The 27,951-nt window shown below is 45.9% G+C and overlaps 1 protein-coding gene across 1 annotated transcript in view; it reads right to left on the bottom strand.

The window, feature by feature from the left end:
* sim2 (SIM bHLH transcription factor 2) overlaps positions 1-27,951 on the bottom strand; it is a 266,456-nt gene that overhangs the window by 199,281 nt on the left and 39,224 nt on the right. Inside the window, exon 2 of the mRNA XM_034177491.1 lies at positions 5,103-5,185. Coding sequence (XP_034033382.1) covers positions 5,103-5,185 — 83 coding nt within the window. The remainder of the gene's footprint in view (positions 1-5,102; positions 5,186-27,951) is intronic.

The raw sequence follows: 27,951 nt of genomic DNA on the forward strand, positions 1-27,951 counted from the left end.
CCTGGAGGGTACGGTGCTTTCCCAACAACTACCCCTGGGTGACCCCCGAACTGAAGGTCCTGATGAACCACAAGAAGAGGGCTTTCAACTCAGGAGACAGGGAGGAGCAGCGTAGAGTCCAACAGGAGCTCCAGTGGAAGATCCAGGCAGCCAAGAAGGAGGAGGAGCTGGCCCAGAACATTGTCAGGGACGTGTGGAGAAGCCTCAAGACCGCCTCCAGATTTGGGCAGGATGCCAGCAGGACTGCAGATGGAGATTCTCGGTTTACAGAGGAGCTAAACAATTACTTTAACCGTTTTGGCTCCTCCACACCTGCCCCCCCCACCCCACCCCCCCAGCTGCTTTCGGCTCTCCACGCGTCTCCAGCAGCCAGCCCTCCAGTCCCTCTGACCCCCCACCTTCTTCCCCCTGGTCACCTCCAGTGCACCCCGGACTTTGTCCCTCCTCTGCCCGCACTGTATTCAGCACCAGCCCACCTCAGCTCACACCCCAGCTTCCCCCTCCCCCTCATTGTAACTCCAACCGAGGTGAGAGGCCAGTTCCTGCGGCTGAAGCAGAGGAAAGCAGCAGGACCTGATGGGATCTCCCAGAGGCTGCTGAGGACCTGTGCAGATGAACTCTGTGAGTTGCTCAGCCACATCTTCAACAAGAGCCTCAGCCTGGGGGTGGTCCCCACCCTGTGGAAGACCTCCTGTGTGGTCCCAGTTCCCAAAACACCGGACGCCAAGGAACCAGCCCACTACAGACCAGTTGCCCTGACCTCCCACCTTATGAAGACCATGGAGCGGCTCATCCTGTCTCACCTCCGCACCGTGGTGAGCGCCATCCTGGACCCACTGCAGTTCACCTACAGGCCCAACATCGGGGTAGATGACTACCTGCTGCAGCGGGTGCTCACACACCTGGAGACCGGGGGGAGCACTGTGAGAGTCATGTTCTTTGATTTCTCCAGCGCTTTCAACACCATCTGACCGGCGCTGCTGCAGGGGAAGCTGCAGGATGCACGTGTGGATGGACATCTCGCCACCTGGACCATGGACTACCTCACTGACCGCCCGCAGTACGTGCGGCTGCGCGGCTGTCAGTCTGAGGTGGTAAGGTGCAGCACTGGGGCCCCCCAGGTCACCGTCCTCTCGCCTTTCCTCTTTACCCTTGACACATCAGACTTCACCTACAACACGGACAGCTGCCACCTCCAGAAGTTCTCTGATGACTCCGCCATTGTGGGTTATGTGTCTGAGGGGAACCAGCTGGAGTACTGGTTGGTCATCACAGACTTTGTGGACTAGTGTGAGCGCAACCACTTGTGTCTCAACACCAGTAAGATGAAGGAGATGGTGATCGACTTCAGGAGGAAACCACCACCGGTGAACATCTAGGGGGAGGACATAGAGACCTTGGACAGTTTCAAATACCTGGGTGTTCACCTCAACAACAAACTGGACTGGACTCACAACACTGACGCCCTGTACAAGAAAGGCCAGAGTCGCCTCCACCTCCTGAGGAGACTGAGATCCTTTGGAGTGAACAGGCCTCTGCTTAAGACCTTCTATGACTCTATTGTAGCCTCTGCTCTCCTCTGTGCTGTCGTCTGTTGGGCCCCGGGCAGCACAGAGTGGGAGAGAAAGAGACTGAACAAGCTGGTCAGGAAGTCCAGCTCTACCACACAGACCACACAAACACTACCACGCAGATCACACAAACACCACACAGACCACACACAAACACCACACAGACCACACCAACACTACCACGGAGAACAACCAAACACCACGCAGAGCACACAAAGACCATGCAGACCACACAAAGACCACGCAAACCACACACAAACACCACACAGACCACACAAACACTACCCAGACCACACAAACACCAAGCACCACCCAGACCACACAGACACCACGCAGACCACACAAACACCAAACACCACCCAGACCACAGAAACACCACACAGACCATACAAACACCACACAGACCACACATACACCACGCAGACCACTCAAACACCACACAGACCATGCAAACACCACGCAGACCACACAAACACCACACAGACCACTCAAACACCACGCAGACCACAGAAACACCACACAGACCATACAAACACCACGCAGACCACAGAAACACCACACAGACCATACAAACACCATGCAGACCACACAAACACCACGCAGACCACACAAACACCACACAGACCACTCAAACACCACACAGACCACTAAAACACCACACAGACCACGCAAACACCACGCAGACCACACAAACACCACGCAGACCACGCAAACACCACACAGACCACACAAACACCACGCAAACCACAGAAACACCACGCAAACACCACTCAGACCACACAAACACCACACAGACCACACAAACACCACACAAACACCATGCAGACACCACACACACCACACAAACACCACGCAGACCACAGAAAACCACGCAAACACCACACAGACCACATAAACGCCACACAGACCTCACAAACACCACACAGACCACACAAACACCATGCAGACCACACAAACACCATGCAGACCACAGAAACATTACCACACAGACCACAGAAACACCACACAGAGCACACAAACACCACACAAACACCACACAGACTACAGAAACACCACACAAACACCACACAGACCACACAAACACCACGCAGATCACAGAAACAGTACCACACAGAGCACACAATCACCACACAGACCACAAAAACACCACACACATACCACACAGACCACACAAACACCACACAGACCACAGAAACACCACACAAATACCACACAGACCACACATACACAACCATGCAGACCACACAAACACTACCATGCAGACCACATAAACACTACCACACAGAGCACACAAACACCACCATGCAGACCACAGAAACACTACCACACAGACCACACAAACACCAAACAGACCATACAAACACTACCACACAGACCACACAAACACTACCACGCAGATCACACAAACACCACGCAGACCACACACAAACACCACACAGACCACACCAACACTACCACGGAGACCAACCAAACACCACGCAGAGCACACAAAGACCATGCAGACCACACAAAGACCACGCAAACCACACACAAACTCCACACAAACCACACAAACACCACGCAGTACACACAAGCACCACGCAAACCACACAAACACCACCCAGACCACACAAACACCAAGCACCACCCAGACCACACAGACTCCACGCAGACCACACAAACACCAAACACCACCCAGACCACACAAACACCACGCAGACCACACAAACACCAAACACCACCCAGACCACACAAACACCACGCAGACCACACAAACACCACACGGACCACACAGACACCACACAAACACCACCCAGACCACACAAATACCACGCAGACCACACAAACACCACACAGACCACACCATGACCATCCAACGGGCACACAATGACTAGGGGTGTGTGCTGTGTTTTTTGTGTCAGGTTTGGAGTTTGACGTGTATGGTGAATTTGTTGTATTTGTTTATTTGTTTTGGGGAGCAGTTCTTGGGCTTTGCATGGTGTTTGTCTTTTTTTATTTTGTGGGGGGTTTTTTGTCACTGTTTCCTCTTGTCTATCACTTGGGTGTTTGGTTGTGGGCAGTTCCCTTCTGTTCTCCACGTCCCACCTTGGACCGCCCCTGCACACCTGTTCCTCATCACCTCATCATTACTTCATTCATTTAAGCCTCACTCTTCACTGTCTTCGCCGCCAGATCCTTGTGCTTCATGTGTTCGCTTCCAGCCTTGCTTTTTGTATTTTTCTCATCCCGCCCTTCCTCTCTGGGATTTGATGACCACCAGCTTGTTTTTTGGACCACACCTCTGCCTTATGAACCTGCTACTGTTGCTCATTCTGGACTGCCTTTTTGTGTACGGAAACCCTGCTTGTTACTCTAGTATACCTTTTTCAACAAATCCACTCTGTCTGAACTTAGCAATTGTGTCCAGCCATTTCATGTCACAAAGCCTTATATAAAGTTCATTTTATAAAGCACTGTTATAAAATGCTAAATGAGTTCCTTGTCAGCTGATGTTTCCAGAGTTCATCAGAACATTTTGTGTGTGTTCAAAACTGAACAGAGATCAGGGGGAGAATTTTGTCTTGTACTTTTACTGTGACTGATGGTTCATTCTGGGCTTCTCAAAAAGTTCCGATGTCAATTCAGCACAAGTGGACATGAAGCTCAACTGACACTGAAAGGACGCACCGACACGTCAGACACATAATCTGAGCCACGATTACTGTTATGATAACCTCTAGCACTAACTAACAACTAAATAACAAGCTGTCACCATCGCAGACATATTTTCCTATTATCCATATTTCTGTGTGTGCACATGTTCTGTGCATGTCGGGTTTTTTCCTTCACTGTCGTGTGCCCGACAGCACCTGCATGAAAACAGCCCACATGGAACATTTTAATATGTACAGTTGTATTCAAAATAATATCAATGTGCTTAAAAAGTGAGTAAAGTTCAAAATCCTTAAAACAGCTTTTATTTCCATACACACAAATACAATGTGAACACTGCACATTCTATTCCAAAGCAAAACATGAAGAAAAATGTATCAAAGTTATTTACAGAAAGTGAAAAAAAATTAATATTAGACTGTTCAAAAAATTTGTGTGTGTGTGTGTGTGCGTGCATGACTGCATGTGTGTGTGTGTGCATGTTGTTGGGGTGTTGCTACTTGCCATAGCAACAAGGACAAACTGCCTTTGTTTTACCAAGGAGGAATAACTGACAGTAAGGTGGGTTATTTTAGTGCAGAGAGTCGTCTGACTTCAAAAAGGTAAACGTCAATTTGTGGGATACTTCAGAAAATAATTCATTTATAACTACACAAAAGTTCATTTTTAAGGTCATGTTAACCTGCAGTCTGTTGCTGCTCATGACATAAATTCTGCTGAAATGGTTTTCTGGCTCTGACATCAGAACGAGCATGTGCATGTGTGTACGACTAGAATTAGGCTTGTGGATCGAGTTTGGTAAGTAGGATGACCCAGATTTGAAAGACACAGCAGGTTGGGAGGTTTGTAATTAGCTGGGATCTGTGTTGTTGGACTGACTTGTAACAGGTGGGAACCCAGTTCTTTCACCATGTCATCCAGAAGACTGAATCGTTTTGACTGCCCGCATCCATCACCATGACCTAGAGAGAGAGAGAGAGAGAGAGAGAGAGAGAGAGAGAGAGAGAGAGAGAGAGAGAGAGAGAGAGTTACATTTTCAAACTTAAAGGACATGTCCCACTTAGCAACACAACATCAAAGTATTCATGGTTTAAGTCTATCCGCACACTAGGTAATAATTAGTGGTCTCTGATGTATTTTATTGCTAATTATCCCTCTTGCTGAGCGAGTTAATTGGTACATTTCCATGAAATGTCTTACTCTGCAATTCTCTGCATTTCTCAGCCTGTGACATACATTTTAGGAAAAGCAGAAACATCTCGATGGGCAACAGAAAGAGCAAAACAAATGCAGTTATGTCCAATAAAGAATTTCAATTTAATTTTCAATTTATTTTCATTATATAGTGCCAAATCACAACAAAGTTGCCTCAAGGCGCTTCACACAAGTAAGCAAGCAAACAGGCGACAGTGGTAAGGAAAAACTCCCTCTGATGATTTGATGAAGAAACCTCAAGCAGACCAGACTCAAGGGGGTGACCCTCTGCTTGGGCCATGATACCAACACAATTTACAGAACAATTCACAAAACAAAAAATGCAGGGTTTTTTTTGTTTTGTTTTTTTTGTTTTTTTTGGCTTTTTGAGAGAATATGAATGATAACACAAACACTTTTTTTTGGCTCATGGTTAGTGGTTGGGTAAAGCCCTTTGAGTCACAATATGCTAATGTTTTATTTTGTGCTATGCTGACCTCTCCTTTTTCTTCATTTGTTTTGGTGACTGTTACGCTACCAGAGAGAAATGTGATTATCTGCAGCAAGCCTGGGATCTTGTTAATTCAAACCCATGGCTTTTTGACTATTTCCCAGATCTTCTGGGCTTGGATAATGTGTTTTGTGAACAGATGCTCCCAGATTGGATGAGCCACCCTGAGGCCTATCTGCCATCTGATGACAATGAGTCAGACTGGATGGATATGGGCGAGGGCAATGATCCTGAGTCTGAGCAGTTAGCACTTCAGGACATGGCTACGTCCTTATTTAAGATACAGGACTTATTTTTTGATTATCAGGACTGTTGCAGTAAGCAGGGCAAACAGCACATTTTTTTGGCACTCAACAAGATCTTTTTAGCTGAATCAGAGCTGTTAACCAGATTCCCTGAGCTGAGAGATATTAAAACGCAGTATAAGCATCCTGCATCCCATCCTGCATTGAGGACCCATGGACTTTCTGTTTGAATCTGAGCTTACTGCCACCTGTTGGGAGAAACCACGCATCATCACGCTCTCAGACACCAACATCGTTCCACCCAGGCACGAAGTAACACCAAAGTCAGCTGCTTACTTTCTGCCCTCTGTTCTGATAATGCAGTCAGAAAATCCAGTCATGCTCCAGATTCCCCCGAAGCCAGCACCATGGAGAACCCAAGCGGTGTCCAAGATGACGCTGCCAGATCCAGCAGGGCCATGCGTTCCAGTCGCTGGTTCCACAGCGTGGCCACTCCACGTAGCCCCAGTCCCAGTGCCTCAGAGGCTGCGAGCGCTACAGCCTGAATCACAAGCTCCAGCCAGAGAGATCACCTCAGCTCTAGTTTTGCCCGGACCCTCTTTTGCGATTACTCCAACGTCAGTTGATCACTTACCACCAAAATCAGAAATAGAGCCATCAGGAAAAGTCACGTCACCCTGGAGCCCAGAGACGACCATGTCCCATGATCACGTCAAGCCACCCACATCTCCTGTGTGCCCAGCCTTGGTCGCGGCACACGCCCCGCCTCCTGAAGTCAGTTTCGTCTCGGCATGCACTGTACCAACAGAAGTTGTAATCATCATGGCTCGCTCCTCGCCAGCAGCGGCTGAATTCAACATGGCGCGCACCGAGCCATCTGCGGCAGTATTCGACATGCCGCCACATGGGCCTGCAGCAACTACGTCTTCCAGTCCAGCTTTTCTGCCACCTGCAGCATGCTCAGACTCTGCTTTGGCGTGCGTCATGGCCACCTCGCTGATGACGTCACACGAAGCTCCTGCCTCTTTGCCACCTGCGATCGACTCCAGCCCTGCCGCGGATCCACCCTCGGCGGTTGCTGGAAGAGCCTCTTCATGACCAGCAACGGCACCTGCGGGCGCGACACACACGCCGCCGATCAGTCCTGCCGGTCCAGAGCCACCACGGGAAGATGCTTGTGGACAGTATTAAAGGAACAGTCAGTGACATTTCTTTTTCTATTTGGTTTATGCTGATCTGTGTTCATGCCCATGAGACTGTGAGAAATCTGTTAAATGTGCCACAATTTCACCTGAGATGGTTTTCTTGAAAATAATTTGAAAATCGGTTAAAGGTGCCACATCTGTTCCTGAGGGCGTTTTCTTGGAAGAGTTTAATTTCAGTAATGATGACCATGTGTGTGGTGATAAGCTACAGAATTATTTCATTCTTTGGGTTCTCCCTGGTGAAAAGTAGTCATTCTGTGGGATTCAACTCTACTCCATCTGAGTCCTTTCTTTGGTTCCCAAATAATTTTTTCGGTTCTAATCTGATATGAAGTTATCGGGGAAAATCACTCATTTTTGAAGAAGAAGATCTCCAAGAAGTACTCAGGCTATGGTGAGATTCCTTTTCTTTGGCCATGTTCTTCATCATGCAACTGGGTGTTGCCCCTTTTGGGTTCATGGATTTTGCACCTGTGTGCCTCAGTTAATCTCATTTTTTTTCCTGCCCACATTAACACTCTATGTAAATGGTTAAAGTCTCCTCTGTGTATGTTAAATCTTCAGTCCCTGTACTTCTTAGAGTGGGATGTTGTTTGGGATAATGAGACTAAGGGTGATTTTTCTGTTCCTGGAGTTCTTGGAACAATTTTGGTGCAAGACTCATATTTTTGGAGTAAGCACCTTACCGCCTCCCTTAAACTCTCCCTTGATGTTCTTCTTAATGCTCTCACTAGTTCAGTTTAGCCACTACTCAGTACATACAGCCTCTGGTTCTCACACTTGTGGGAGTGGTTTGATGTCAGGAACTGGATCTGGAGGACTGAATGGGATTTTCCTGCTCATTGGGTTACTCCAATTTTTGGGGTTTTGTTGCTGTATCAGTTTCTATGGCATCTCCATTTGGTGGTCTCCACTTTGAAGTGCCAAGTTCTCTCCCTTGGTGGTTCCCCATGTTCCAGCCTCAAGTCAAGCCCTATAGGTACCTCCAACTCCGTTGATGTGTCCAGTTCACCCCATAATCAGGTCCCCAATCCAGTCATGTGTTTTGATAGGCGTCATGGCCACCCCCCTGAGCTAGTCTTAAGCCGGTCCCCCGACATATTTAAGCATCAGGCTACGCCGGGTGTCCAGCCTCCTGCTAGTTTTTCTCATTCTGTTTTCCGCCTGTTACTTCCCTTCCCAGTTTTTGGTCATGTGGCCTCTACTGGTGGTTGGCTTTCACTGCGGTATTGTATCACTTCCTGTTCCGGAGCACAGCGGTGTTTTGCCAGGCCAGGCTGGGCGAATTGGAGACTCGGCTCCGCATCTTGGAAAATCCTACAGCTAGCCAGGCCCCTGTAGATGGTGCGAACCAAGGTAGCTTAGCCGCTGTTAGCTGTCCCCCAGCGGATCCCGAGCAGCCGGGAAAGCAGGCCGGCTGGGTGACTGTGAGGAGGAAGTGTAGTCCTAAACAGAAGCCCCCTGTACACCACCAACCCGTTCACATCTCTAACCGTTTTTCGCCACTCGGCGACACACCCGCCGAGGAACAAACTCTGGTTATTGGCGACTCTGTTTTGAGAAGCAACCATAGTCAATTGTCTTCCGGGGACCAGAGCAGGTGACATTGAAGGACATTTGAAACTGCTGGCTAAGGCTAAGCGTAAATTTGGTAAGATTGTAATTCACGTCGGCAGTAATGATACCCGGTTACGCCAATTGAAGGTCACTAAAATTAACATTGAATCAGTGTGTAACTTTGCAAAAACAATGTCAGACTGTAGTTTTCTCTGGGCCCCTCCCCAATCGGACCGGAAGTGACATGTTTAGCCACATGTTCTCCTTGAATTGCTGGCTGTCTGAGTGGTGTCCAAAAAAATGAGGTGGGCTTCATAGATATTTGGCAAAGCTTCTGGGGAAAACCTGGTCTTGTTAGGAGAGACGGCATCCATCCCACTTTGGATGGAGCAGCTCTCATCTCTAGAAATCTGGCCAATTTTATTAAACCCTCCAAACTGTGACTACCCAGGGTTGGGACCAGGAAGCAGAGTTGTAGTCTTACACATCTCTCTGCAGCTTCTCTCCCCCTGCCATCCCCCCAATACCCCATCCCCGTAGAGACGGTGCCTGCTCCCAGACCACCAACAACCAGTAAAAATCTATTTAAGCATAAAAATTCAAAAAGAAAAAATAACATAGCACCTTCAACTGCACCACAGACTAAAACAGTTAAATGTGGTCTATTAAACATTAGGTCTCTCTCTTCTAAGTCCCTGTTAGTAAATGATATAATAATTGATCAACATATCGATTTATTCTGCCTTACAGAAACCTGGTTACAGCAGGATGAATATGTTAGTTTAAATGAGTCAACACCCCCGAGTCACACTAACTGTCAAAATGCTCATAGCACGGGCCGAGGGGGAGGATTAGCAGCAACCTTCCACTCCAGCTTATTAATTAATCAAAAACCCAGACAGAGCTTTAATTCATTTGAAAGCTTGACTCTTAGTCTTGTTCATACAAATTGGAAGTCCCAAAATCCAGTTTTATTTGTTGTTATCTATCGTCCACCTGGTCGTTACTGTGAGTTTCTCTGTGAATTTTCAGACCTTTTGTCTGACTTAGTGCTTAGCTCAGATAAGATAATTATAGTGGGCGATTTTAACATCCACATAGATGCTGAGAATGACAGCCTCAACACTGCATTTAATCTATTATTAGACTCAACTGGCTTTGCTCAAAATGTAAATGAGTCCACCCACCACTTTAATCATACTTTAGATCTTGTTTTGACTTATGGTATGGAATTATGGAATTATGGAATTATAGGCCAATCTCCAACCTTCCTTTTCTCTCAAAAATTATTGAAAGGGTAGTTGTAAAACAGCTAACTGATCATCTGCAGAGGAATGGTCTATTTGAAGAGTTTCAGTCAGGTTTCAGAATTCATCATAGTACAGAAACAGCATTAGTGAAGGTTACAAATGATCTTCTTATGGCCTCGGACAGTGGACTCTTCTCTGTGCTTGTCCTGTTAGACCTCAGTGCTACTTTTGATACTGTTGACCATAAAATTTTATTACAAAGATTAGAGCATGCCATAGGTATTAAAGGCACTGTGCTGCGGTGGTTTGAATCATATTTATCTAATAGATTACAATTTGTTCATGTAAATGGGGAGTCTTCTTCACAGACTAAGGTTAATTATGGAGTTCCACAAGGTTCTGTGCTAGGACCAATTTTATTCACTTTATACATGCTTCCCTTAGGTAGTATTATTAGAAAGCATTGCTTAAATTTTCATTGTTACGCAGATGATACCCAGCTTTATCTATCCATGAAGCCAGAGGACACACACCAATTAGTTAAACTGCAGGAATGTCTTACAGACATAAAGACATGGATGACCTCTAATTTCCTGCTTTTAAATTCAGATAAAACTGAAGTTATTGTACTTGGCCCCACAAATCTTAGAAACATGGTGTCTAACCAGATCCTTACTCTGGATGGCATTACCCTGACCTCTAGTAATACTGTGAGAAATCTTGGAGTCATTTTTGATCAGGATATGTCCTTCAATGCGCATATTAAGCAAATATGTAGGACTACTTTTTTACATTTGCGCAATATCTCTAAAATTAGAAAGGTCTTGTCTCAGAGTGATGCTGAAAAAGTAATTCATGCATTTATTTCCTCTAGGCTGGACTATTGTAATTCATTATTATCAGGTTGTCCTAAAAGTTCCCTGAAAAGCCTTCAGTTAATTCAAAATGCTGCAGCTAGAGTACTGACGGGGACTAGAAGGAGAGCGCATATTTCACCCATATTGGCCTCTCTTCATTGACTTCCTGTTAATTCTAGAATAGAATTTAAAATTCTTCTTCTTACTTATAAGGTTTTGAATAATCAGGTCCCATCTTATCTTAGGGACCTCATAGTACCATATCACCCCAATAGAGCGCTGGGGGGTTCCCATGATGCACTGAGTGTTTCTTTCTCTTTTTGCTCTGTATGCACCACTCTGCATTTAATCATTAGTGATTGATCTCTGCTCCCCTCCACAGCATGTCTTTTTCCTGGTTCTCTCCCTCAGCCCCAACCAGTCCCAGCAGAAGACTGCCCCTCCCTGAGCCTGGTTCTGCTGGAGGTTTCTTCCTGTTGAAAGGGAGTTTTTCCTTCCCACTGTCGCCAAGTGCTTGCTCACAGGAGGTCGTTTCAACTGTTGGGGTTTTTCTGTAATCACTGTATGGCTTTTGCCTTACAATATAAAGCACCTTGGGGCAACTGTGTGTTGTGATTTGGTGCTATATAAATAAAATTGGTTTTTTTTTTTTTTTTTTTATATCTAAGCTTCTCCAGTGGAATTACAGATAACATTTCTTTAACCCAGGATATAAATGATTGAGACTTCTCAGACTTCCAGTTACAAAGGACAAGCCTCCGAGCCTGGAGCGAGCTGAAGGCCACAGAATGAGATTGAGGGGTAGTTATGTTCATGTCCTTGTCTGACACACCAAATATAGCTGTTAGTGGAGAAGGCATCAAAAATACTGCTCCAGAACGAGTGTAGGGATGAACATTCATCCATATGTCCAGTAGTTGCAGGTTGTTAGTGGTATCTAATATATGTAGAATCTGTATCTGTATAACACCAGGACACCTTAACTCCAGCGAAATGCACTCTGTGCAGCATCTTAAACCAGATTAGACTGTCTTATACGGAGTGAGGTTGAGTAAATACGCTGTACAGCAGGCTCCCAAATCTCAGCTCCAATCTCAATATTGAGATCCTGCTCCCACACAGACTTAATTTTGCCCAAAGAAGACATATCCAATGTTTTATATAGTTTAGCAATGTTGCCTCTTGCGACTGGGTCCCAGTCCAATAATGTCACGGGTGTCCTTGCCTCAAATGTATGGAAATGAGTAGTGACTTCTGGCAAAACTTCGGGCCTGAAGGTTTCTAAAGAAGTGTGTTCTTGGTCTCTTGGCATGATCTCACTGAAGGGTTTCAAATGTTAGAAAGATGCCATCTGAGAACAAGTCACTAAAAAAGATAGACCCTTATTGTGTCATACTTGAAATCCTGCGTCACTCTGAGATACTGGAAATAGATGGTTTCCAGACAGGGGCATATACCTACACATAGCACCAAAATTAAAATGTTTTCTGAAATGGAACCAAGCTTAGAGAGATTCTTTAACAACTGGATTTTTTTATGCTATTAACTTTTATAGGCAGTGGAGAGCACAATCAAGAAATGGGAGAGGCGTGTCCAGATAAGAAAAAACTTCTATGCCCAAATGGGACCCCTCTTGCTTTTGTACATTGAGATCCAGTAAATTAACTTGGCAATATTTGCTGACCAGTTATAAAAAAAAGAAAATTAGGTAAACCTAGCCCTCCCATTGATTTGGGCATTTCCAGAAGAGATCACTTAGCTCTGGGGTGGACCCATGCCAAATAAAAGAGGAAATATGGGTATTAAGCTCCCGAAAGAAAGATTTAGGTAAGAACAACAGGATCATTTGGAATAGATATAAGAAATAAGGCAACACTGTTATTTTTATTGCATTAATCCTGCCTGCAAGGGACATAGGGAAAGATGTCCATTTAACTAGACCTAGCTTTGTCAGGATACGTGGTCGCATGGCACAGAAGGTGGGTGGACACAAATGCAAACTCTCAGACGATATACGTAAGATGTAATAATAAACTTTATCTCACAAACAGTCCAGCGTCCGGTACACAGAAAGGCAGGCAGCGTAGCAAAGGTACAGATGAGGGCAAGGCAAAAATATATGGTCAGGAACAGGCTGAGGTCAAAAGGCACAGAGAGACACAATATCAGAGGCTGAGGCAGAAGGCAAAATCTGGATAAACAGAATGAGGTCAATAAACACTGAGGCAAACAAGATGAATTCAAGGCTGGAATGAAGATACAAAGATCAACAAGCTGGCACCACAGTGAGGGAAGTGTGGGCATAAATAACAGGAGATGTAACAAGGTGCGTGTGTAATCAAGGGTTCTGGAAGGAGGTGTGGTCTGGTAAAGCAAAGAGACGGGATGAGACGTGAGAGCGAGAGAGAGAGAGAGAGAGAGAGAGAGAGAGAGAGAGAAAACAAAGCAGATAAAAGCAAGAGGAGTCAATGAATGAAAACCAGTGGTGATAATCGTGAAGTATAACGTGCCCACAGACCAACAACAGGAAACGTGAACAAAACAAAGGGCAAACTAGGAAACAGAGTGATACTGTAGACTAAAAATAGCACAAGAAGTGTTTATAGTCTTATTGTGAATAAGACTATAAACACAACTTGAACCAAATCTGAATATGACATCACAAACATGGGAAATAAGATAGAACCGATTATAACCCAAAGTAGAACAGAATGTGTCCGAAGTATAACTAATAACCATCACAGAAAATAAGAAACTAAACTATGGAATGACCAGAAAATAAAGAAAGAACAGAAACAAAACCAGAATCTACAGCAAAACAGATAGTGGAATGACAAAAAAATGATCACAGGAAACAATACCAAAAACAAAAATAATACAAGATAATAAAATGCCAAAGATACATAATAAACAGAACCAGAGAAAACACAATACAAAATGATCATTAAAGGGCAACCAAGAGGATCAAATAAGGGGAGGCAGATGACAATAGGATACAAACCCATAAGTTTGCCCCGAGCCAGGACCCACCCTGACAAACTTAGTAGTGTCCAACAGATTTTTGAAGTTATGGGTATATAAATCACTGTAAGAGTGAGAAACTGAGATTCCTAAATAGGTAAAGGATTGCTGTTCTACTTTAAATGGGAAAATGTCATAACTCAAATTTAAGGCTAGTTGATTGACAGGAAAAACAAGCGTTTTGAAAAGTTTAATTTATCACCTGTGATCCTTCCAAAATGATAAAACATATCTATAAGTCGCAGTAAGGATGCTAATGGATTAGATATGTAGAGGAGAAGCTCGTCCGCGTATAGCGAGGTCTTATGGATAGACCCCCCCCGCCTCATGATTCCAGTTATGTTCCCCTCCGCCCTGAGAGTGATAGCCAAGGGCTCAATAGTTAGTTTAAACAAATATAGTGAAAGGCAGCAGCCCTGCCTCACACCATGATGGAGGAGAAAGTAATTTGAAATTGTAGAGTTGGTGTGTACTGAAGCTTTAGGAGCGGTATAGAGAAGTCTAATCCAAGAGGTGAGTGTTGGGCCAAACCCAAATCTGTCCAGAACAGCAAAAAGGTATTTCCACTCGATCCGATCAAAGGCTTTCTCAGCATCAAGAGAAAGCACAACTTCCGCTTCCTGGAGAGAGCGAGAAGAATAGATTATAGTAAAGAGTCTACGCATGCTATAAAACTCCTGCCTGGCTGGTACAAAACCTGTCTGATCAGGGGTGATGACATTGGGAATATTTGCTTGGAGCCATTGCGTGAGAATTTTGTAGTTAGAAGAGAGAATACTAATTGGCCGATAGGCAACACAGTCCAGGGGTCTTTCCCTTTTTAGGAAGAACTGAAATTACCGCCTGGGTCATTGTTTCTGGTAATTGTTTTTTGTAATTATTTCTTGAAAAACTAAACAAAGGATAGGAGTTAATTCAGAAGAAAATGATTTGGAAAAAGTCCAAAGGGAATCCATCAGGACCTGCTGCCTTTCCACTTCGCATTGAGCCAATAGCTTGAGAAATTTCCTGGCATGTTATTGCAGAATCCAGGAAGGTTTTAACTTCAGAGCTGATGACAATCAGCTCTGAAGTTAACTCCAACAATCCTGAGGTTATTCTTTCTTGATCTCAGCTCATGATCTTCACATTTATCTTGCAGAGAGACAGTTAAGGCTCCCAAACATTTTATCTCACGCTTCAAAGTCTCTACATCATCAGAACAAGCTGTCAGGCTGCACTCCGTTTCCTCCAGCATGAGGTGTATGGACGCCACTTCCATGTTTATAGTAGTTTTTAAAGTCTTCAAATCCTGTTCTGATAGCGTGCGCATCTGAGTTGATAGACGCCATTTCATTCTCAAGCACATCCAACCTCCATTTTCATTATGCTGACAAAGTCCACTCGCAAGGAGGAGAGCAACTCATGGAGGCCGCGGTGCAGTTGTAGGTGCAGGTGTAGTTTGACGCACTCTGGCGCCACAGAATGCCATGGAACAATGTTGGTAATCAACAAAAACACTTAAAAAACACTTAATTAAAGGGACTTAAAATAGTCAATAACATAGTTGCTCTGCAGAGCCAGACCGCTACACTTCCTACTCCATTGCTTGCTCCGCGCCTGCTGATGGTGACCCCTCTTTTGTCTAAAACGCCTGGTGATGTCAAAGAGGCCGAGGCTTAAGAGGAACAATACCCAGCTGCTTATCCACAGAGGTGGTTCAATCCCAGTTTCAGTGATTAAAGGTCTGACCACATATGTGTTCCATCCACTCACTAAACCAGGTCATTCTGGTGAGGTCATTCTCCTCACCTGTAAAGTGGACCCTGGTTTACAACTACCTATGGAGATGGACAGAACGCACAACGGAGGGATTTTACCTAAAAGATGATGTACTGAAGGGAAAGTGGAGAGTTCTGAATGGGCAGATGAATGGAGTGTGTGTGTGAGCAGACAGCTCCTCCTCAGAACTATCGTGAAGAGGTTCTACGTCTGTTTGGTTCATAAGACCCTCCTAGCTGACTATGTCGGTATTAGGAAGACACAAATATGTTTTAAAACAACACTGGGACGTGGTCTCTTTATGTCACTCGTCACCCGTGTCAATTAGTAGAGAAGCCATTTTCTTAAGTTGTCATAGACTGTATCAGATCCGTTGCCTAAAACTAGGAAAGGTAGCGAGTTCCTGTGGACCATAATGAACGTTACTACTTGTTGAACTGAGTCTGTCCCAATAAGATATTTTCAATCCTAAACTGTCACTGGGGCACTCTTAGGGTTCTTCTCTCAATTTGTCTTGGCAAAACACCTGCAGCTTGATAAGGGAATAAATTTTGTGTTTTTTGAGTTTTCCAAGAGGTGATCTTGGTATTTCACAAACTGATTCATGAGCTTATCACCCTCAATCTGAAGGAACTCTTGAACAGGCTCAGACTCTAAAAATGATGTTGAAGACTGACACCATCGATGAGCCTGATGAATGGGATGTTGCTCTTTCATTTTTATTTATTTTTTTTTGCTTATATTTTGTTTGTTTTGTTTTTTGTTGTTGTTTTTGCTATGAGAGACTGTGTAAATGAATTTGCAGGATTTACCCTTTTGAATTGGTGTTTGGCCGTGAGGTCAGAGGCCCATTAAGGCCCCATTACACAGGACAGCATCCTTTGAAAGTCTGTTGTGCAGCCTAAAATTTTACGAGGAAGCAGAGGGGGCATGAAAACACCTTTCTGTGTAATTGCTTAGCATCCCTTGCGGGTTGTTGTTGTTTTTAACGTGGAGTTGGAGCACTACAGATGACATCACATTTCCACAGAGATCTGCACTGAGCAGAATGATTTTCCTGGTTTAACCCTCTGGGGTCCGAGGGCATTTTTTGGGCAGTTCACTCGCCTGGCATAAATGTTTTATTATTGCTGTTAACATCTCTCCCTGCATCCCACAATCAAGTTTTATGTCTTTTTTTTCAGAAGAAGCTGTGCTTTCATAATATACATGCTTTTGTTGTGTTTTATAAGTGTAATAAAGGTTTACAATCAGAAATAAGAAAGAAAAAAGTAAAGCGGAAATAACTTTCCACACACATTTATTCAAAACACACAGCAAACTATAATAAACAACTGTTTTGACACTTTATAAAGGTAATTTGAGGTCTTGTGTGAAAGTCTGTACAACAAAAAGGTTCAAACAATAAACACAAATGCACATTTTGAACAATATATACAAAATGGTCTATGCGTTTTGTTGTCCATTGATATGGTAAACAGTGCTTTATGCAGAGAAAGCAACAGAGTTATCCAGTAACATTCACATGCAAACTAGTGGAGCAATCCTGATAGTTACACACTCTTTGTTTGAGCACGTGACATTTTTTTTCCCGTTTTATTTATAAAGGGACCATGTACAATAAAAACATAAATGTTTCCATTTGATGCATTGTACCAGAGTTAGCTTAAAGCTAATTTACATCTGCAGTCCCTTGACAAATCACAGTTAAAACATAAATAATAAAACATCACAAAAACATAAACTCAAAACTGCAAAACTATAAATCACCCACACAGACATATACACTCACATCCACACAAACACATTCACACAATCCTATTTACATAATGTTTCAAAAAATTAGTGGTTACAGAATTGAGTACCTTTCAGAAAATTTTTCAATTTGTTCTTGAAACTTCCAATATAATCAGAGTTCTTGATGCCGTCAGGGAGAGCATTGCACTGAGTCGTGGCTTTCACAGAGAAAGCTGACTGACCAAAAGCAGTACGACGGAAAGGCACAGAACAGTCTCTTATTGAAGATATTCTGGTAGATCTTATGGACTGCACCGGACGAATATTAACAAATTCACATAATGGGGAAGGAGCCAAGCCATTCAAAATCTTGAAAGTAAGACACAGATTAAAGAACAGTTTATAGTTCTCAAAACTAAACAGATGCAGCTTTTCTAGAATCCTACAGTGGTGATATTGCATAGATTTTTTATCTAAAGTTTTTAACGTTTGTTTATATAGAGATTCCAGTGGCTTAATAGTTGTTTCTCCAGCCTGCCCCCAACATGTGATACAATATGACAAATGAGAAAAAAATCATAGCATGCATAAAGGTCTTTGCAGCGTCCATTGAAAGACAGCCTCTAATATGTCTAAAATGCATCAAATTATATCTGATTGTTTTGGTCATTTTTTTCCACATGTGACTTAAAATTAAGATTTGAATCAGTTACTCCTCCAAGATATTTAAAGTCCCTCACAATGTCAATCCTCTCAGCTTTTATAATGATTTCATCACTCACACTGGTTGGTTTTAGAAAAAACATACCTTTTGTCTTACTTATTTTAAGGCTGAGACATGACTGGTCAAGCCACTCCATAATCTTTTCCATAGCAGCTGTCAACTTCTTAGCTGCTAGTTCAGCAGTTTTTGCATGTGTGTATAAAACAGTATCATCAGCATACATTTGCAGATCCATGCCCTGACACACCTGTGGCAGATCATTAATATAAAGACTAAAGAGAAGGGGGCCCAAAACAGAACCTTGTGGCACACCCATTGTACACTTAATGTTATCAGAGAAAACATCCTTAACTTTAACACATTGCATCCTATCAGATAAATAAGAAGCCATCCATTGCAGCATTTCTGATGAAATCTTAAAATTTGAAAGTTTTGAAATAAGAACACTATGATTTACCGTATCAAATGCTTTTCTCAAATCAAAAAGAGAAGAACCAACTACCCCCCTTTATCTAATTTAAATTGTATCTGCTTGATGAGATGTACAGCTGAACAGATGAACAGCTGTTTCAGTGGAGTGATTGGGCCTAAAGCCAAACTGCAACGGATGTAAACAAAATTTACTATCTGCGAGATATGTAGTCAGTTGCTTAATTACAACCTTCTCAGCAACTTTTGAAAGCACTGGAAGTATACTTATTGGTCTGAAATTACTGGCTTCATGACGGTCACCAGACTTAAAGATAGGAGTGACAATGGCTTGCTTCCAAGCACTTGGAAAAACATTATGTTTTATTGATAAATTGATTAAGTGAGCAGTTGGTGGCACTAACGTAGCCTGGTGTTTTTTAATAAACATGGTATCGAGCTGAAAAACATCCCTACATTTGGAATTCTTCATTGATTCATTCATTCATTTGGAACTGATCATTTTGTTCACTTCTGTGACATCTGTTTGAGTCAAAACGAAAGCTTCATCAGGAGAAGTGATAGGTGTAATATCCAATTCCCTTTCAGTGAAATTTCTCCCAAGATCGTTTACTGAATCAATAAAATAATGATTAAGCAGACTTGTCATCCGTCAAAATTCCATCAATATTCAATTTAATTTCTTCTGGGACAAGTGGCTCATTCCTCATCAAATTATTGATGCCCTGCCATATTAGTTTGCTATTACCTTTAGCATTATGTAAAATATTAAGATAAAATTGAGATTTAGCATGCCTCAGTTCATAAATAACCTTATTCCTTAGGCCTTTAAAAATCAGCAAGTCTGTGCTCACTTTAGACTTAATGGCTTTTCTTAGCGCAGCATCCCTTTCCTTCATGAGTTTCCACACATTGTCAGTTAACCATGGTAGATTTTGTTTTCTTTTACATTTTTTCTGGATTTTAACAGTAAAACATTCTCTTACAGAGTTAATATTATTGACAAATATATTACAACTGCCCTCCAAATCCTCAGAGGCTGTTACATCCTCCGAGCTAAGATCACTGATTTCATTGTCAAACTCAGCTTGCCTACTTTTGGGTATGCCTAAGAAATTTGTTTGAGTTTTTGAAAGAAATTTAAACCTACGAGGTCTGTCCAAAAAGTAACGGACCTTTTCATTTTTTTTCAAAAACTACAGTCAACAAAAATATAAACGCAACACTTTTGGTTTTTGCTCCCATTTTGTATGAGATGAACTCAAAGATCTAAAACTTTTTCCACATACACAATATCACCATTTCCCTCAAATATTGTTCACAAATCAGTCTAAATCTGTGATAGTGAGCACTTCTCCTTTGCTGAGATAATCCATCCCACCTCACAGGTGTGCCATATCAAGATGCTGATTAGACACCATGATTAGTGCACAGGTGTGCCTTAGACTGCCCACAATAAAAGGCCACTCTGAAAGGTGCAGTTTTGTTTTATTGGGGGGGGATACCAGTCAGTATCTGGTGTGACCACCATTTGCCTCATGCAGTGCAACACATCTCCTTCGCATAGAGTTGATCAGGTTGTCAATTGTGGCCTGTGGAATGTTGGTCCACTCCTCTTCAATGGCTGTGCGAAGTTGCTGGATATTGGCAGGAACTGGTACACGCTGTCGTATACGCCGGTCCAGAGCATCCCAAACATGCTCAATGGGTGACATGTCCGGTGAGTATGCCGGCCATGCAAGAACTGGGACATTTTCAGCTTCCAAGAATTGTGTACAGATCCTTGCTGTTGTGTGGGCCGCCAGAAGAGGAGGTACTGCTGGCCCACCACCAGAGGGCGCCCTGCCTGAAGTGCGGGCTTCAGGCACGAGAGGGCGCTGCCGCCATGGACACAGCCGGGGGTGACAGCTGTCACTCATTATCTCCTGACAGCTGTCACTCATTCATGCTTCATCATCTCACTCCATAAAACCCGGACGTCATCTCCACCTCATCGCCGAGATATCGTCAAACCGTTCAGGTAATATTCTCAGCCTTGAAAGTGAACTGTGTATCAGTCTGAACTCTTTTTTGCAGCCGTTTTCCTGTGGTGTTCCATGTCTGTGAGACCGGCGTTCGGTGTGACCAGCAACGGCTCCGCTGCACACCTCTACCAGATAAGTGGGTAGACAGGAGCTGCACGAGTGTGTGTTAGAGGTGGAGGTGGCATTCCCACCGTTGTTGCTACTGGGTGTGCACACACCCATATCTTATTGTCTCTGCTCCCTGCCAGCAGTACCAGATCCGACCTTCGAAGACGGTGGCCACCTGGGGACTCGGGACTTGGCGGCTCCAGTATTCTCCGGGTTCGGTGGCGGAGGAAATCGTGTGGTTCCGGTTCATCTCAGGACAGACGTCTTCTATCCTCGAGCCTGCCCACACGTCACCCTAGTGATTGACTGTCTGTAAAATTTCACATTCCTCTGTGTTGTGCTCATTCACAACAGTAAAGTGTTCATATTTGACTCTTTCATTGTCCGTTCATTTGCGCCCCCTGTTGTGGGTCCGTGTCACTACACTTTCCCCAACACTTGCAACATGGGGCCGTGCATTATCCTGCTGCAACATGAGGTGATGTTCTTGGAGCCTCAGGATCTCATCACGGTATCTCTGTGCATTCAAAATGCCATCAATAAAATGCACCTGTGTTCTTCGTCCATAACAGACGCCTGCCCATACCATAACCCCACCGCCACCATGGGCCACTCGATCCACAACATTGACATCAGAAAATCGCTCACCCACACGACGCCACACATGCTGTCTGCCATCTGCCCTGAACAGTGTGAACCTGGATTCATCCGTGAAGAGAACACCTCTCCAACGTGCCAAACGCCAGCGAATGTGAGCATTTGCCCACTCAAGTCGGTTACGACGACGAACTGGAGTCAGGTCGAGACCCCGATGAGGATGATGAGCATGCAGATGAGTTTCCCTGAGACGGTTTCTAACAGTTTGTGCAGAAATTCTTTGGTTATGCAAACCGATTGTTTCAGCAGCTGTCCGAGTGGCTGGTCTCAGATGATCTTGGAGGTGAACATGCTGGATGTGGAGGTCCTGGGCTGGTGTGGTTACACGTGGTCTGCGGTTGTGAGGCTGGTTGGATGTACTGCCAAATTCTCTGAAACGCCTTTGGAGACGGCTTATGGTAGAGAAATGAACATTCAATACACGAGCAACAGCTCTGGTTGACATTCCTGCTGTCAGCATGCCAATTGCACGCTCCCTCAAATCTTGCGACATCTGTGGCATTGTGCTGTGTGATAAAACTGCACCTTTCAGAGTGGCCTTTTATTGTGGGCAGTCTAAGGCACACCTGTGCACTAATCATGGTGTCTAATCAGCATCTTGATATGGCACACCTGTGAGGTGGGATGGATTATCTCAGCAAAGGAGAAGTGCTCACTATCACAGATTTAGACTGGTTTGTGAACAATATTTGAGGGAAATGGTGATATTGTGTATGTGGAAAAAGTTTTAGATCTTTGAGTTCATCTCATACAAAATGGGAGCAAAATCAGAAGTGTTGCGTTTATATTTTTGTTGAGTGTATATGGATTTGAATCATGTACGTAGGCGTGAAAAAACTCACATGCGCACGAAGGTTCAAGCTTGGCTGATGTAATCACACGTGATTCAAATCCATATAGTTTTTGAAAAAAATAAAAAGGTCGGATACTTTTCTAACAGACCTCATATATATATAAATGAAAATAAATTGAAATTTCAAAGGAAACTATAAGACCAGAATTTGGAGTTAAAGGTATAATTTGAGTGAAACACTTCATCTGTGAAAAAAAATGAATGAATCTTAAAAATGTGGGATTTACCAGAGGAGTAAATTTTCACGTCTTTGGCCCTGCTGACCCAGAGATGAGTTTTCCATGACAAAGGTTGTTTAACACCTCCATCCTGACCGAGAGTGAACCCATGGGGTGGGGGATTTCCAAGGATTAAACTATTTTGCATTTCTAGTGATGTAATAACTGTTTTTATTGGTTTTAAAAGTACTAAATTTAGAAAGGTCAGCCCATTTGGGAGGAGTCGCTGACCTGTGAAGTGTATAAAAACGCATCGTCAGTCATTGTATTTTTGAAGCTGTCCTGCTGATCCTGAAGATTTTTTGGATTTGGCTTCGTTTTTGCCAGCAAAAATAAAAACTGTTGCTTTGAGACTTTGATTCTCTGATTTTCTGGATACTTTTGAGGAACTTTTATGATTGAGCAGCTAAAACACTTAGACTCATGTCTGGTGAGTAGGAACTTTATTCTAAATTCTCTACGACAAAAGCAGCAGAAATGTTTCTGTACCCTTCCCCATATTTGTGCCTTGAGACAATCCTGTCTCAGAGGTCTACAGACAATTCCTTTAACTTCATGCTTGGTTTGTCCTCTGACTGTCAACTGTGGGACCTTATATGTAGACAGGTGTGTGTCTTTCCAAATCATGTCCAATCAACTGGATTTATCCCAGGTGGACTCCAATTAAACTGAAGAAACATCTCAAGGATGATGAGGCACCTGAGCTCAATTCTGAGCTTCATGACTAAGACTGTGAATACTTATGGACATGTGATTTCTTAGGGTTTTTATTTTGAATAATTTTGCAAAAAAAAAAAAAACTAAACAAAAAAAAAAAAACGTGATTATGAGGTGTTTTGAGGAGAATTTTAAGGGGGAAAAAATGAATTCATTCCATTTTGGAATAAGTGTTGTGAAGGTGTCGTGACACGGACCCACAACAGGGGGCGTTAATGAAGGGACAATGGAATAGCCAAAAAGTAACAATTTAATGTTGTGAAGGTGCACAACGTAGTACAGACAAATACAAATATGCGGAATATCAATCTGACACAAGCTGACGTGTGGCAGGCTCGAAGATAGGAGACGTCCGGTGCGAGAAGAGCCGGATCCCACGCAGCTTCCACTACCAACGGATCTGAAGAACACCGGAGCCGCCAAGCCCTGCGCCCCAGGTGGCCACTGTCTTCAGTAGTCAGACCCGGTACTGCTGGCAGAGAACAGAAACAGTTCTGGGATGAGTGTGAGTTCTCACACTCAGTAATCCCACAGTCTGTATACAGTTAGGAGGGAGAACCTCCACCTCCGAATCACACACACGTGCAGCTCCTGAAATAACCACTTATCTGGGTGGGGTGGGAGGTGAAGCCGTCGCAGTCCACACCAAACGCCAACTCAGCAGACAGGGTATCCGTCCCAGGAAAACGGCTGCAAAAGAGATCAGACTAGTGCTCGAATAAGGTTCAGCAGAGAAATTACCTGTAGGGTAGAAGATTTCTCGGTGAGGAGGTGGAGTTGCAGTCCGGCCTTTGTAGTGGTGGTGATGGGTGACAGCTGGTGTTGATAGGTGACAGCTGTCACTTCCAGCGGCTCCGACGCCCTCTCGTGCTTGGAGCCCACACTCCAAGCAGGGCGCCATCTGTTGGTGGTGGGCCAGCAGTACCTCCTCTTCAGCGGCCCACACAACAGGACCCCCCCCCCCTCAACCAGGTTTGTCCGGGTGCCGGGCGTAGAAGTCGGCCAGGAGAGCCGGGTCCAGGATGAAGCTCCTTTTCACCCAGGAGCGTTCCTTGCGGCCATACCCCTCCCAGTCCACCAGATACTGGAAGCCCCGACCCTTGCGACGGATGTCCAGAAGCCGACGCACTGTCCATGCCGGCTCCCCGTCGATTATCCGGGCAGGAGGCGGTGCAGGTCCAGGGGTGCAGAGCGGTGAGGTGTGGTAAGGCTTGATCAGGGACACGTGGAAAACAGGATGGATCCGCAGTGAAGCTGGCAGCCGTAGCTTCACTGCGGCCGGGCTGAGGACCTTGGCGATGGGAAATGGTCCGATATACCTGTCTTTCAGTTTTTGGGAGTCCACTTGGAGCGGGATGTCCTTTGTTTACAACCATACCTCCTGCCCGGGCTGGTATGCAGGGGCCGGGGAACGCGGGCGGTCTGCATGGGCCTTGGCCCTCATCCGGTCCTTCAACAGGGCAGAACGGGCGGTCCGCCACACCCGGCGGCACCTCCTGAGGTGGGCCTGGACCGAGGGCACACCGACCTCTCCCTCCACAAGCGGGAACAATGGGGGCTGGTACCCCAAACACACCTCAAACGGGGAGAGGCCGGTGGCAGACGACACTTGGCTGTTGTGGGCGTACTCGATCCAGGCCAGATGGGTGCTCCAGGCCGTCAGGTGCGCGGAGGTAACGCAACGGAGGGCCTGCTCCAGCTCCTGGTTGGCCCGCTCTGCCTGTCTGTTCGTCTGAGGGTGATACCCGGACGAGAGACTCACGGTGGCCCCCAGTTCCCTGCAGAAACTCCTCCAGACCTGAGAGGAGAACTGAGGGCCACGGTCTGAGACAATGTCCACTGGTATCCCATGCAGACACACCACGTGGTGGACCAGGAGGTCTGCTGTCTCCTGGGCAGTAGGGAGCTTCAGCAGGGCCACGAAGTGGGCCGCCTTGGAGAACCGGTCCACTATCGTTAAGATGGTGGTGTTGCCCTGGGACGGCGGGAGGCCCGTGAGAAAGTCCAGGCCGATGTGGGACCAGGGGCGATGAGGCACCGGTAGGGGCTGGAGGAGTCCTGAGGTTTTCTTGTGGTCCGCCTTGCCCCTGGCACAGGTGGTGCAGGCCTGGACGTAGTCCCGGATGTCGGCCTCCATAGACGCCCACCAGAAGCGCTGCTGGACCACTGCCATGGTCCTGCGCACCCCGGGATGACAGGAGAGCTTGGAACCATGACAGAAGTCCAAAACCGCAGCTCTGGCCTCTGGTGGGACGTACATTTTGTTCTTCGTGCCGGTTCCCGGGTCCGGGTTCCGTGTCAGGGCCTCCCGGATGGTCTTCTCCACGTCCCAGGTTGAGAGTGGCCATGACAGTGGACTCGGGGATGATGGTCTATGGGGGGTCTGACAACTCTGGCTTCCTCTTCATGCACCCGGGACAGTGCATCCGACCGTTGGTTCTTCGTCCCGGGGCGGTATGTAATCTGGAAGTCAAAGCGCCCGAAGAACAGTGACCAGCGGGCTTGCCTGGGGTTCAACCGCTTGGCGGTCCGGATGTACTCCAGGTTCCGATGGTCCGTGAAAACTGTGAAGGGCACCGTCGCTCCCTCCAACAGGTGTCTCCACTCCTCAAGAGCCTCCTTCACTGCCAAGAGTTCCCGATTGCCGATGTCATAATTCCTCTCAGCCGGGGTCAACCTGCGGGAAAAATAGGCACAAGGGTGGAGGACCTTATCGGACTCCCCGCTCTGGGATAGCACGGCTCCTATCCCTGAGTCAGAGGCATCCACTTCCACTGTGAACTGGCGAGTAGGATCGGGCTGCACCAGAACTGGTGCAGTCGAGAACCGGCGTTTCAACTCCCTAAACGCGGCTTTGCACCGATCCGACCAGGTGAAGGGGACTTTTGTGGAGGTCAGGGCTGTCAGGGGGCTAGCTACCTGACTGTAGCCCTTAATGAACCTCCGATAGAAGTTCGCAAAACCGAGGAACTGTTGCAGCTTCCTACGGCTTGTTGGGTGGGGCCAATCTCTCACCGCAACCTTGGCCGGATCAGGGGCGACGGAGTTAGAGGAGATGATGAACCCCAGGAAGGACAAAGAAGTGCGGTGGAACTCGCACTTCTCGCCCTTCACAAACAGCCGGTTCTCCAACAACCGCTGTAGGACCTGACGTACATGCTGGACATGAGTCTCAGGGTCCGGAGAAAAGATGAGTATGTCGTCTAGATACACGAAGACAAACCGATGCAGGAAGTCCCGCAAGACGTCATTAACCAATGCTTGGAATGTCGCGGGGGCGTTTGTGAGGCCGAAGGGCATGACCAGGTACTCAAAATGACCTAATGGGGTGTTAAATGCCGTCTTCCACTCGTCTCCCTTCCGGATCCAAACCAGGTGGTACGCATTCCTAAGATCAAGTTTAGTAAATATTTGGGCTCCATGCAGGGGCATGAACACCGAATCCAACAGAGGTAAAGGGTATCGTTGCGAACCATGATCTCGTTCAGCCCTCTGTAATCGATGCATGGACGGAGTCCGCCGTCCTTCTTACCCACAAAAAAGAAACCCGCGCCCATCGGGGAGGTGGAGTTCCGGATCATCCCGGCAGCTAAGGAGTCCCGGATGTAGGTCTCCATTGATTCGCGTTCCGGACGTGAGAGGTTGTACAGCCTGCTGGATGGATACTCAGCGCCCGGGATCAAATCGATGGCGCAATCATACGGTCGGTGCGGGGGAAGGGCGAGTGCCAGATCTTTTCTGAAGATGTCAGCAAGATCGTGGTACTCACTTGGCACCGCCGTCAGATTGAGGGGGACTTTGACCTCCTCTTTAGCTGTCTCACTGGGTGGAACCGAGGATCCTAAACACTCCCGGTGGCAGGTTTCGCTCCATTGCGTCACAACCCCAGACGGCCAATCAATCCGAGGATTGTGTTTCAACACCCAAGGAAAACCCAAAATCACTCGGGAGGTAGAAGGTGTTACATAAAACACGATCTCCTCCCTGTGATTCCCAGACACCACCAAAGTCACTGGCTGTGTCTGGTGTGTGATTAATGGAAGAAGAGTGCCATCTAGTGCCCGTACCTTCACAGGGGAAGGCAGAGCCACCAGAGGGAGCCCTACTTCCTTTGCCCATCTGCTGTCCAGCAGATTCCCTTCCGACCACGTGTCTACAAGTGCTGGGGCGTGAAGGGTTAAATCCTCACTAAGGATTGTGACTGGGATTCGTGCTGATTTTCGGGGTTCCCCCGCGTGCGTGTTATGGCCCACCCTTAGCCCAGTTTCTAAGGACGGGCGTTGTAGTTTGACCGTTTGGGACAGTTCCTCTGTATGTGACCACTAGATCCACAGATAAAACACGCCCCGCGGGCCAGCCTCCTTTGTCTGTCATTTGATTTAATCTTGGCCCTGCTCGTGTCCATAGCTTCGTCAGCAGGGGGAGCTGTAGCCACACGGGGCCCTCTGGCTGTGGAGCGTGGGGATGACGGCACCCTTTCGGACCCGGAAGGAAGAGGGACGGCCCGTGCCTGGTCACGCCCCCCGCCCTGCTCCCGACGGTGTTCCTCTAAACGGTTGTCTAAGCGTATAACCAGGTCGACAAGCCCGTCAAAATCCCGCGGTTCCTCCTTAGCCAGCAGATGCTCCTTCAGGACCGGAGACAGTCCGTTTATGAAGGC

The sequence above is a fragment of the Thalassophryne amazonica genome, chromosome 9 (genome assembly GCF_902500255.1).
Source record: "Thalassophryne amazonica chromosome 9, fThaAma1.1, whole genome shotgun sequence".
NCBI lineage: Eukaryota > Metazoa > Chordata > Actinopteri > Batrachoidiformes > Batrachoididae > Thalassophryne > Thalassophryne amazonica.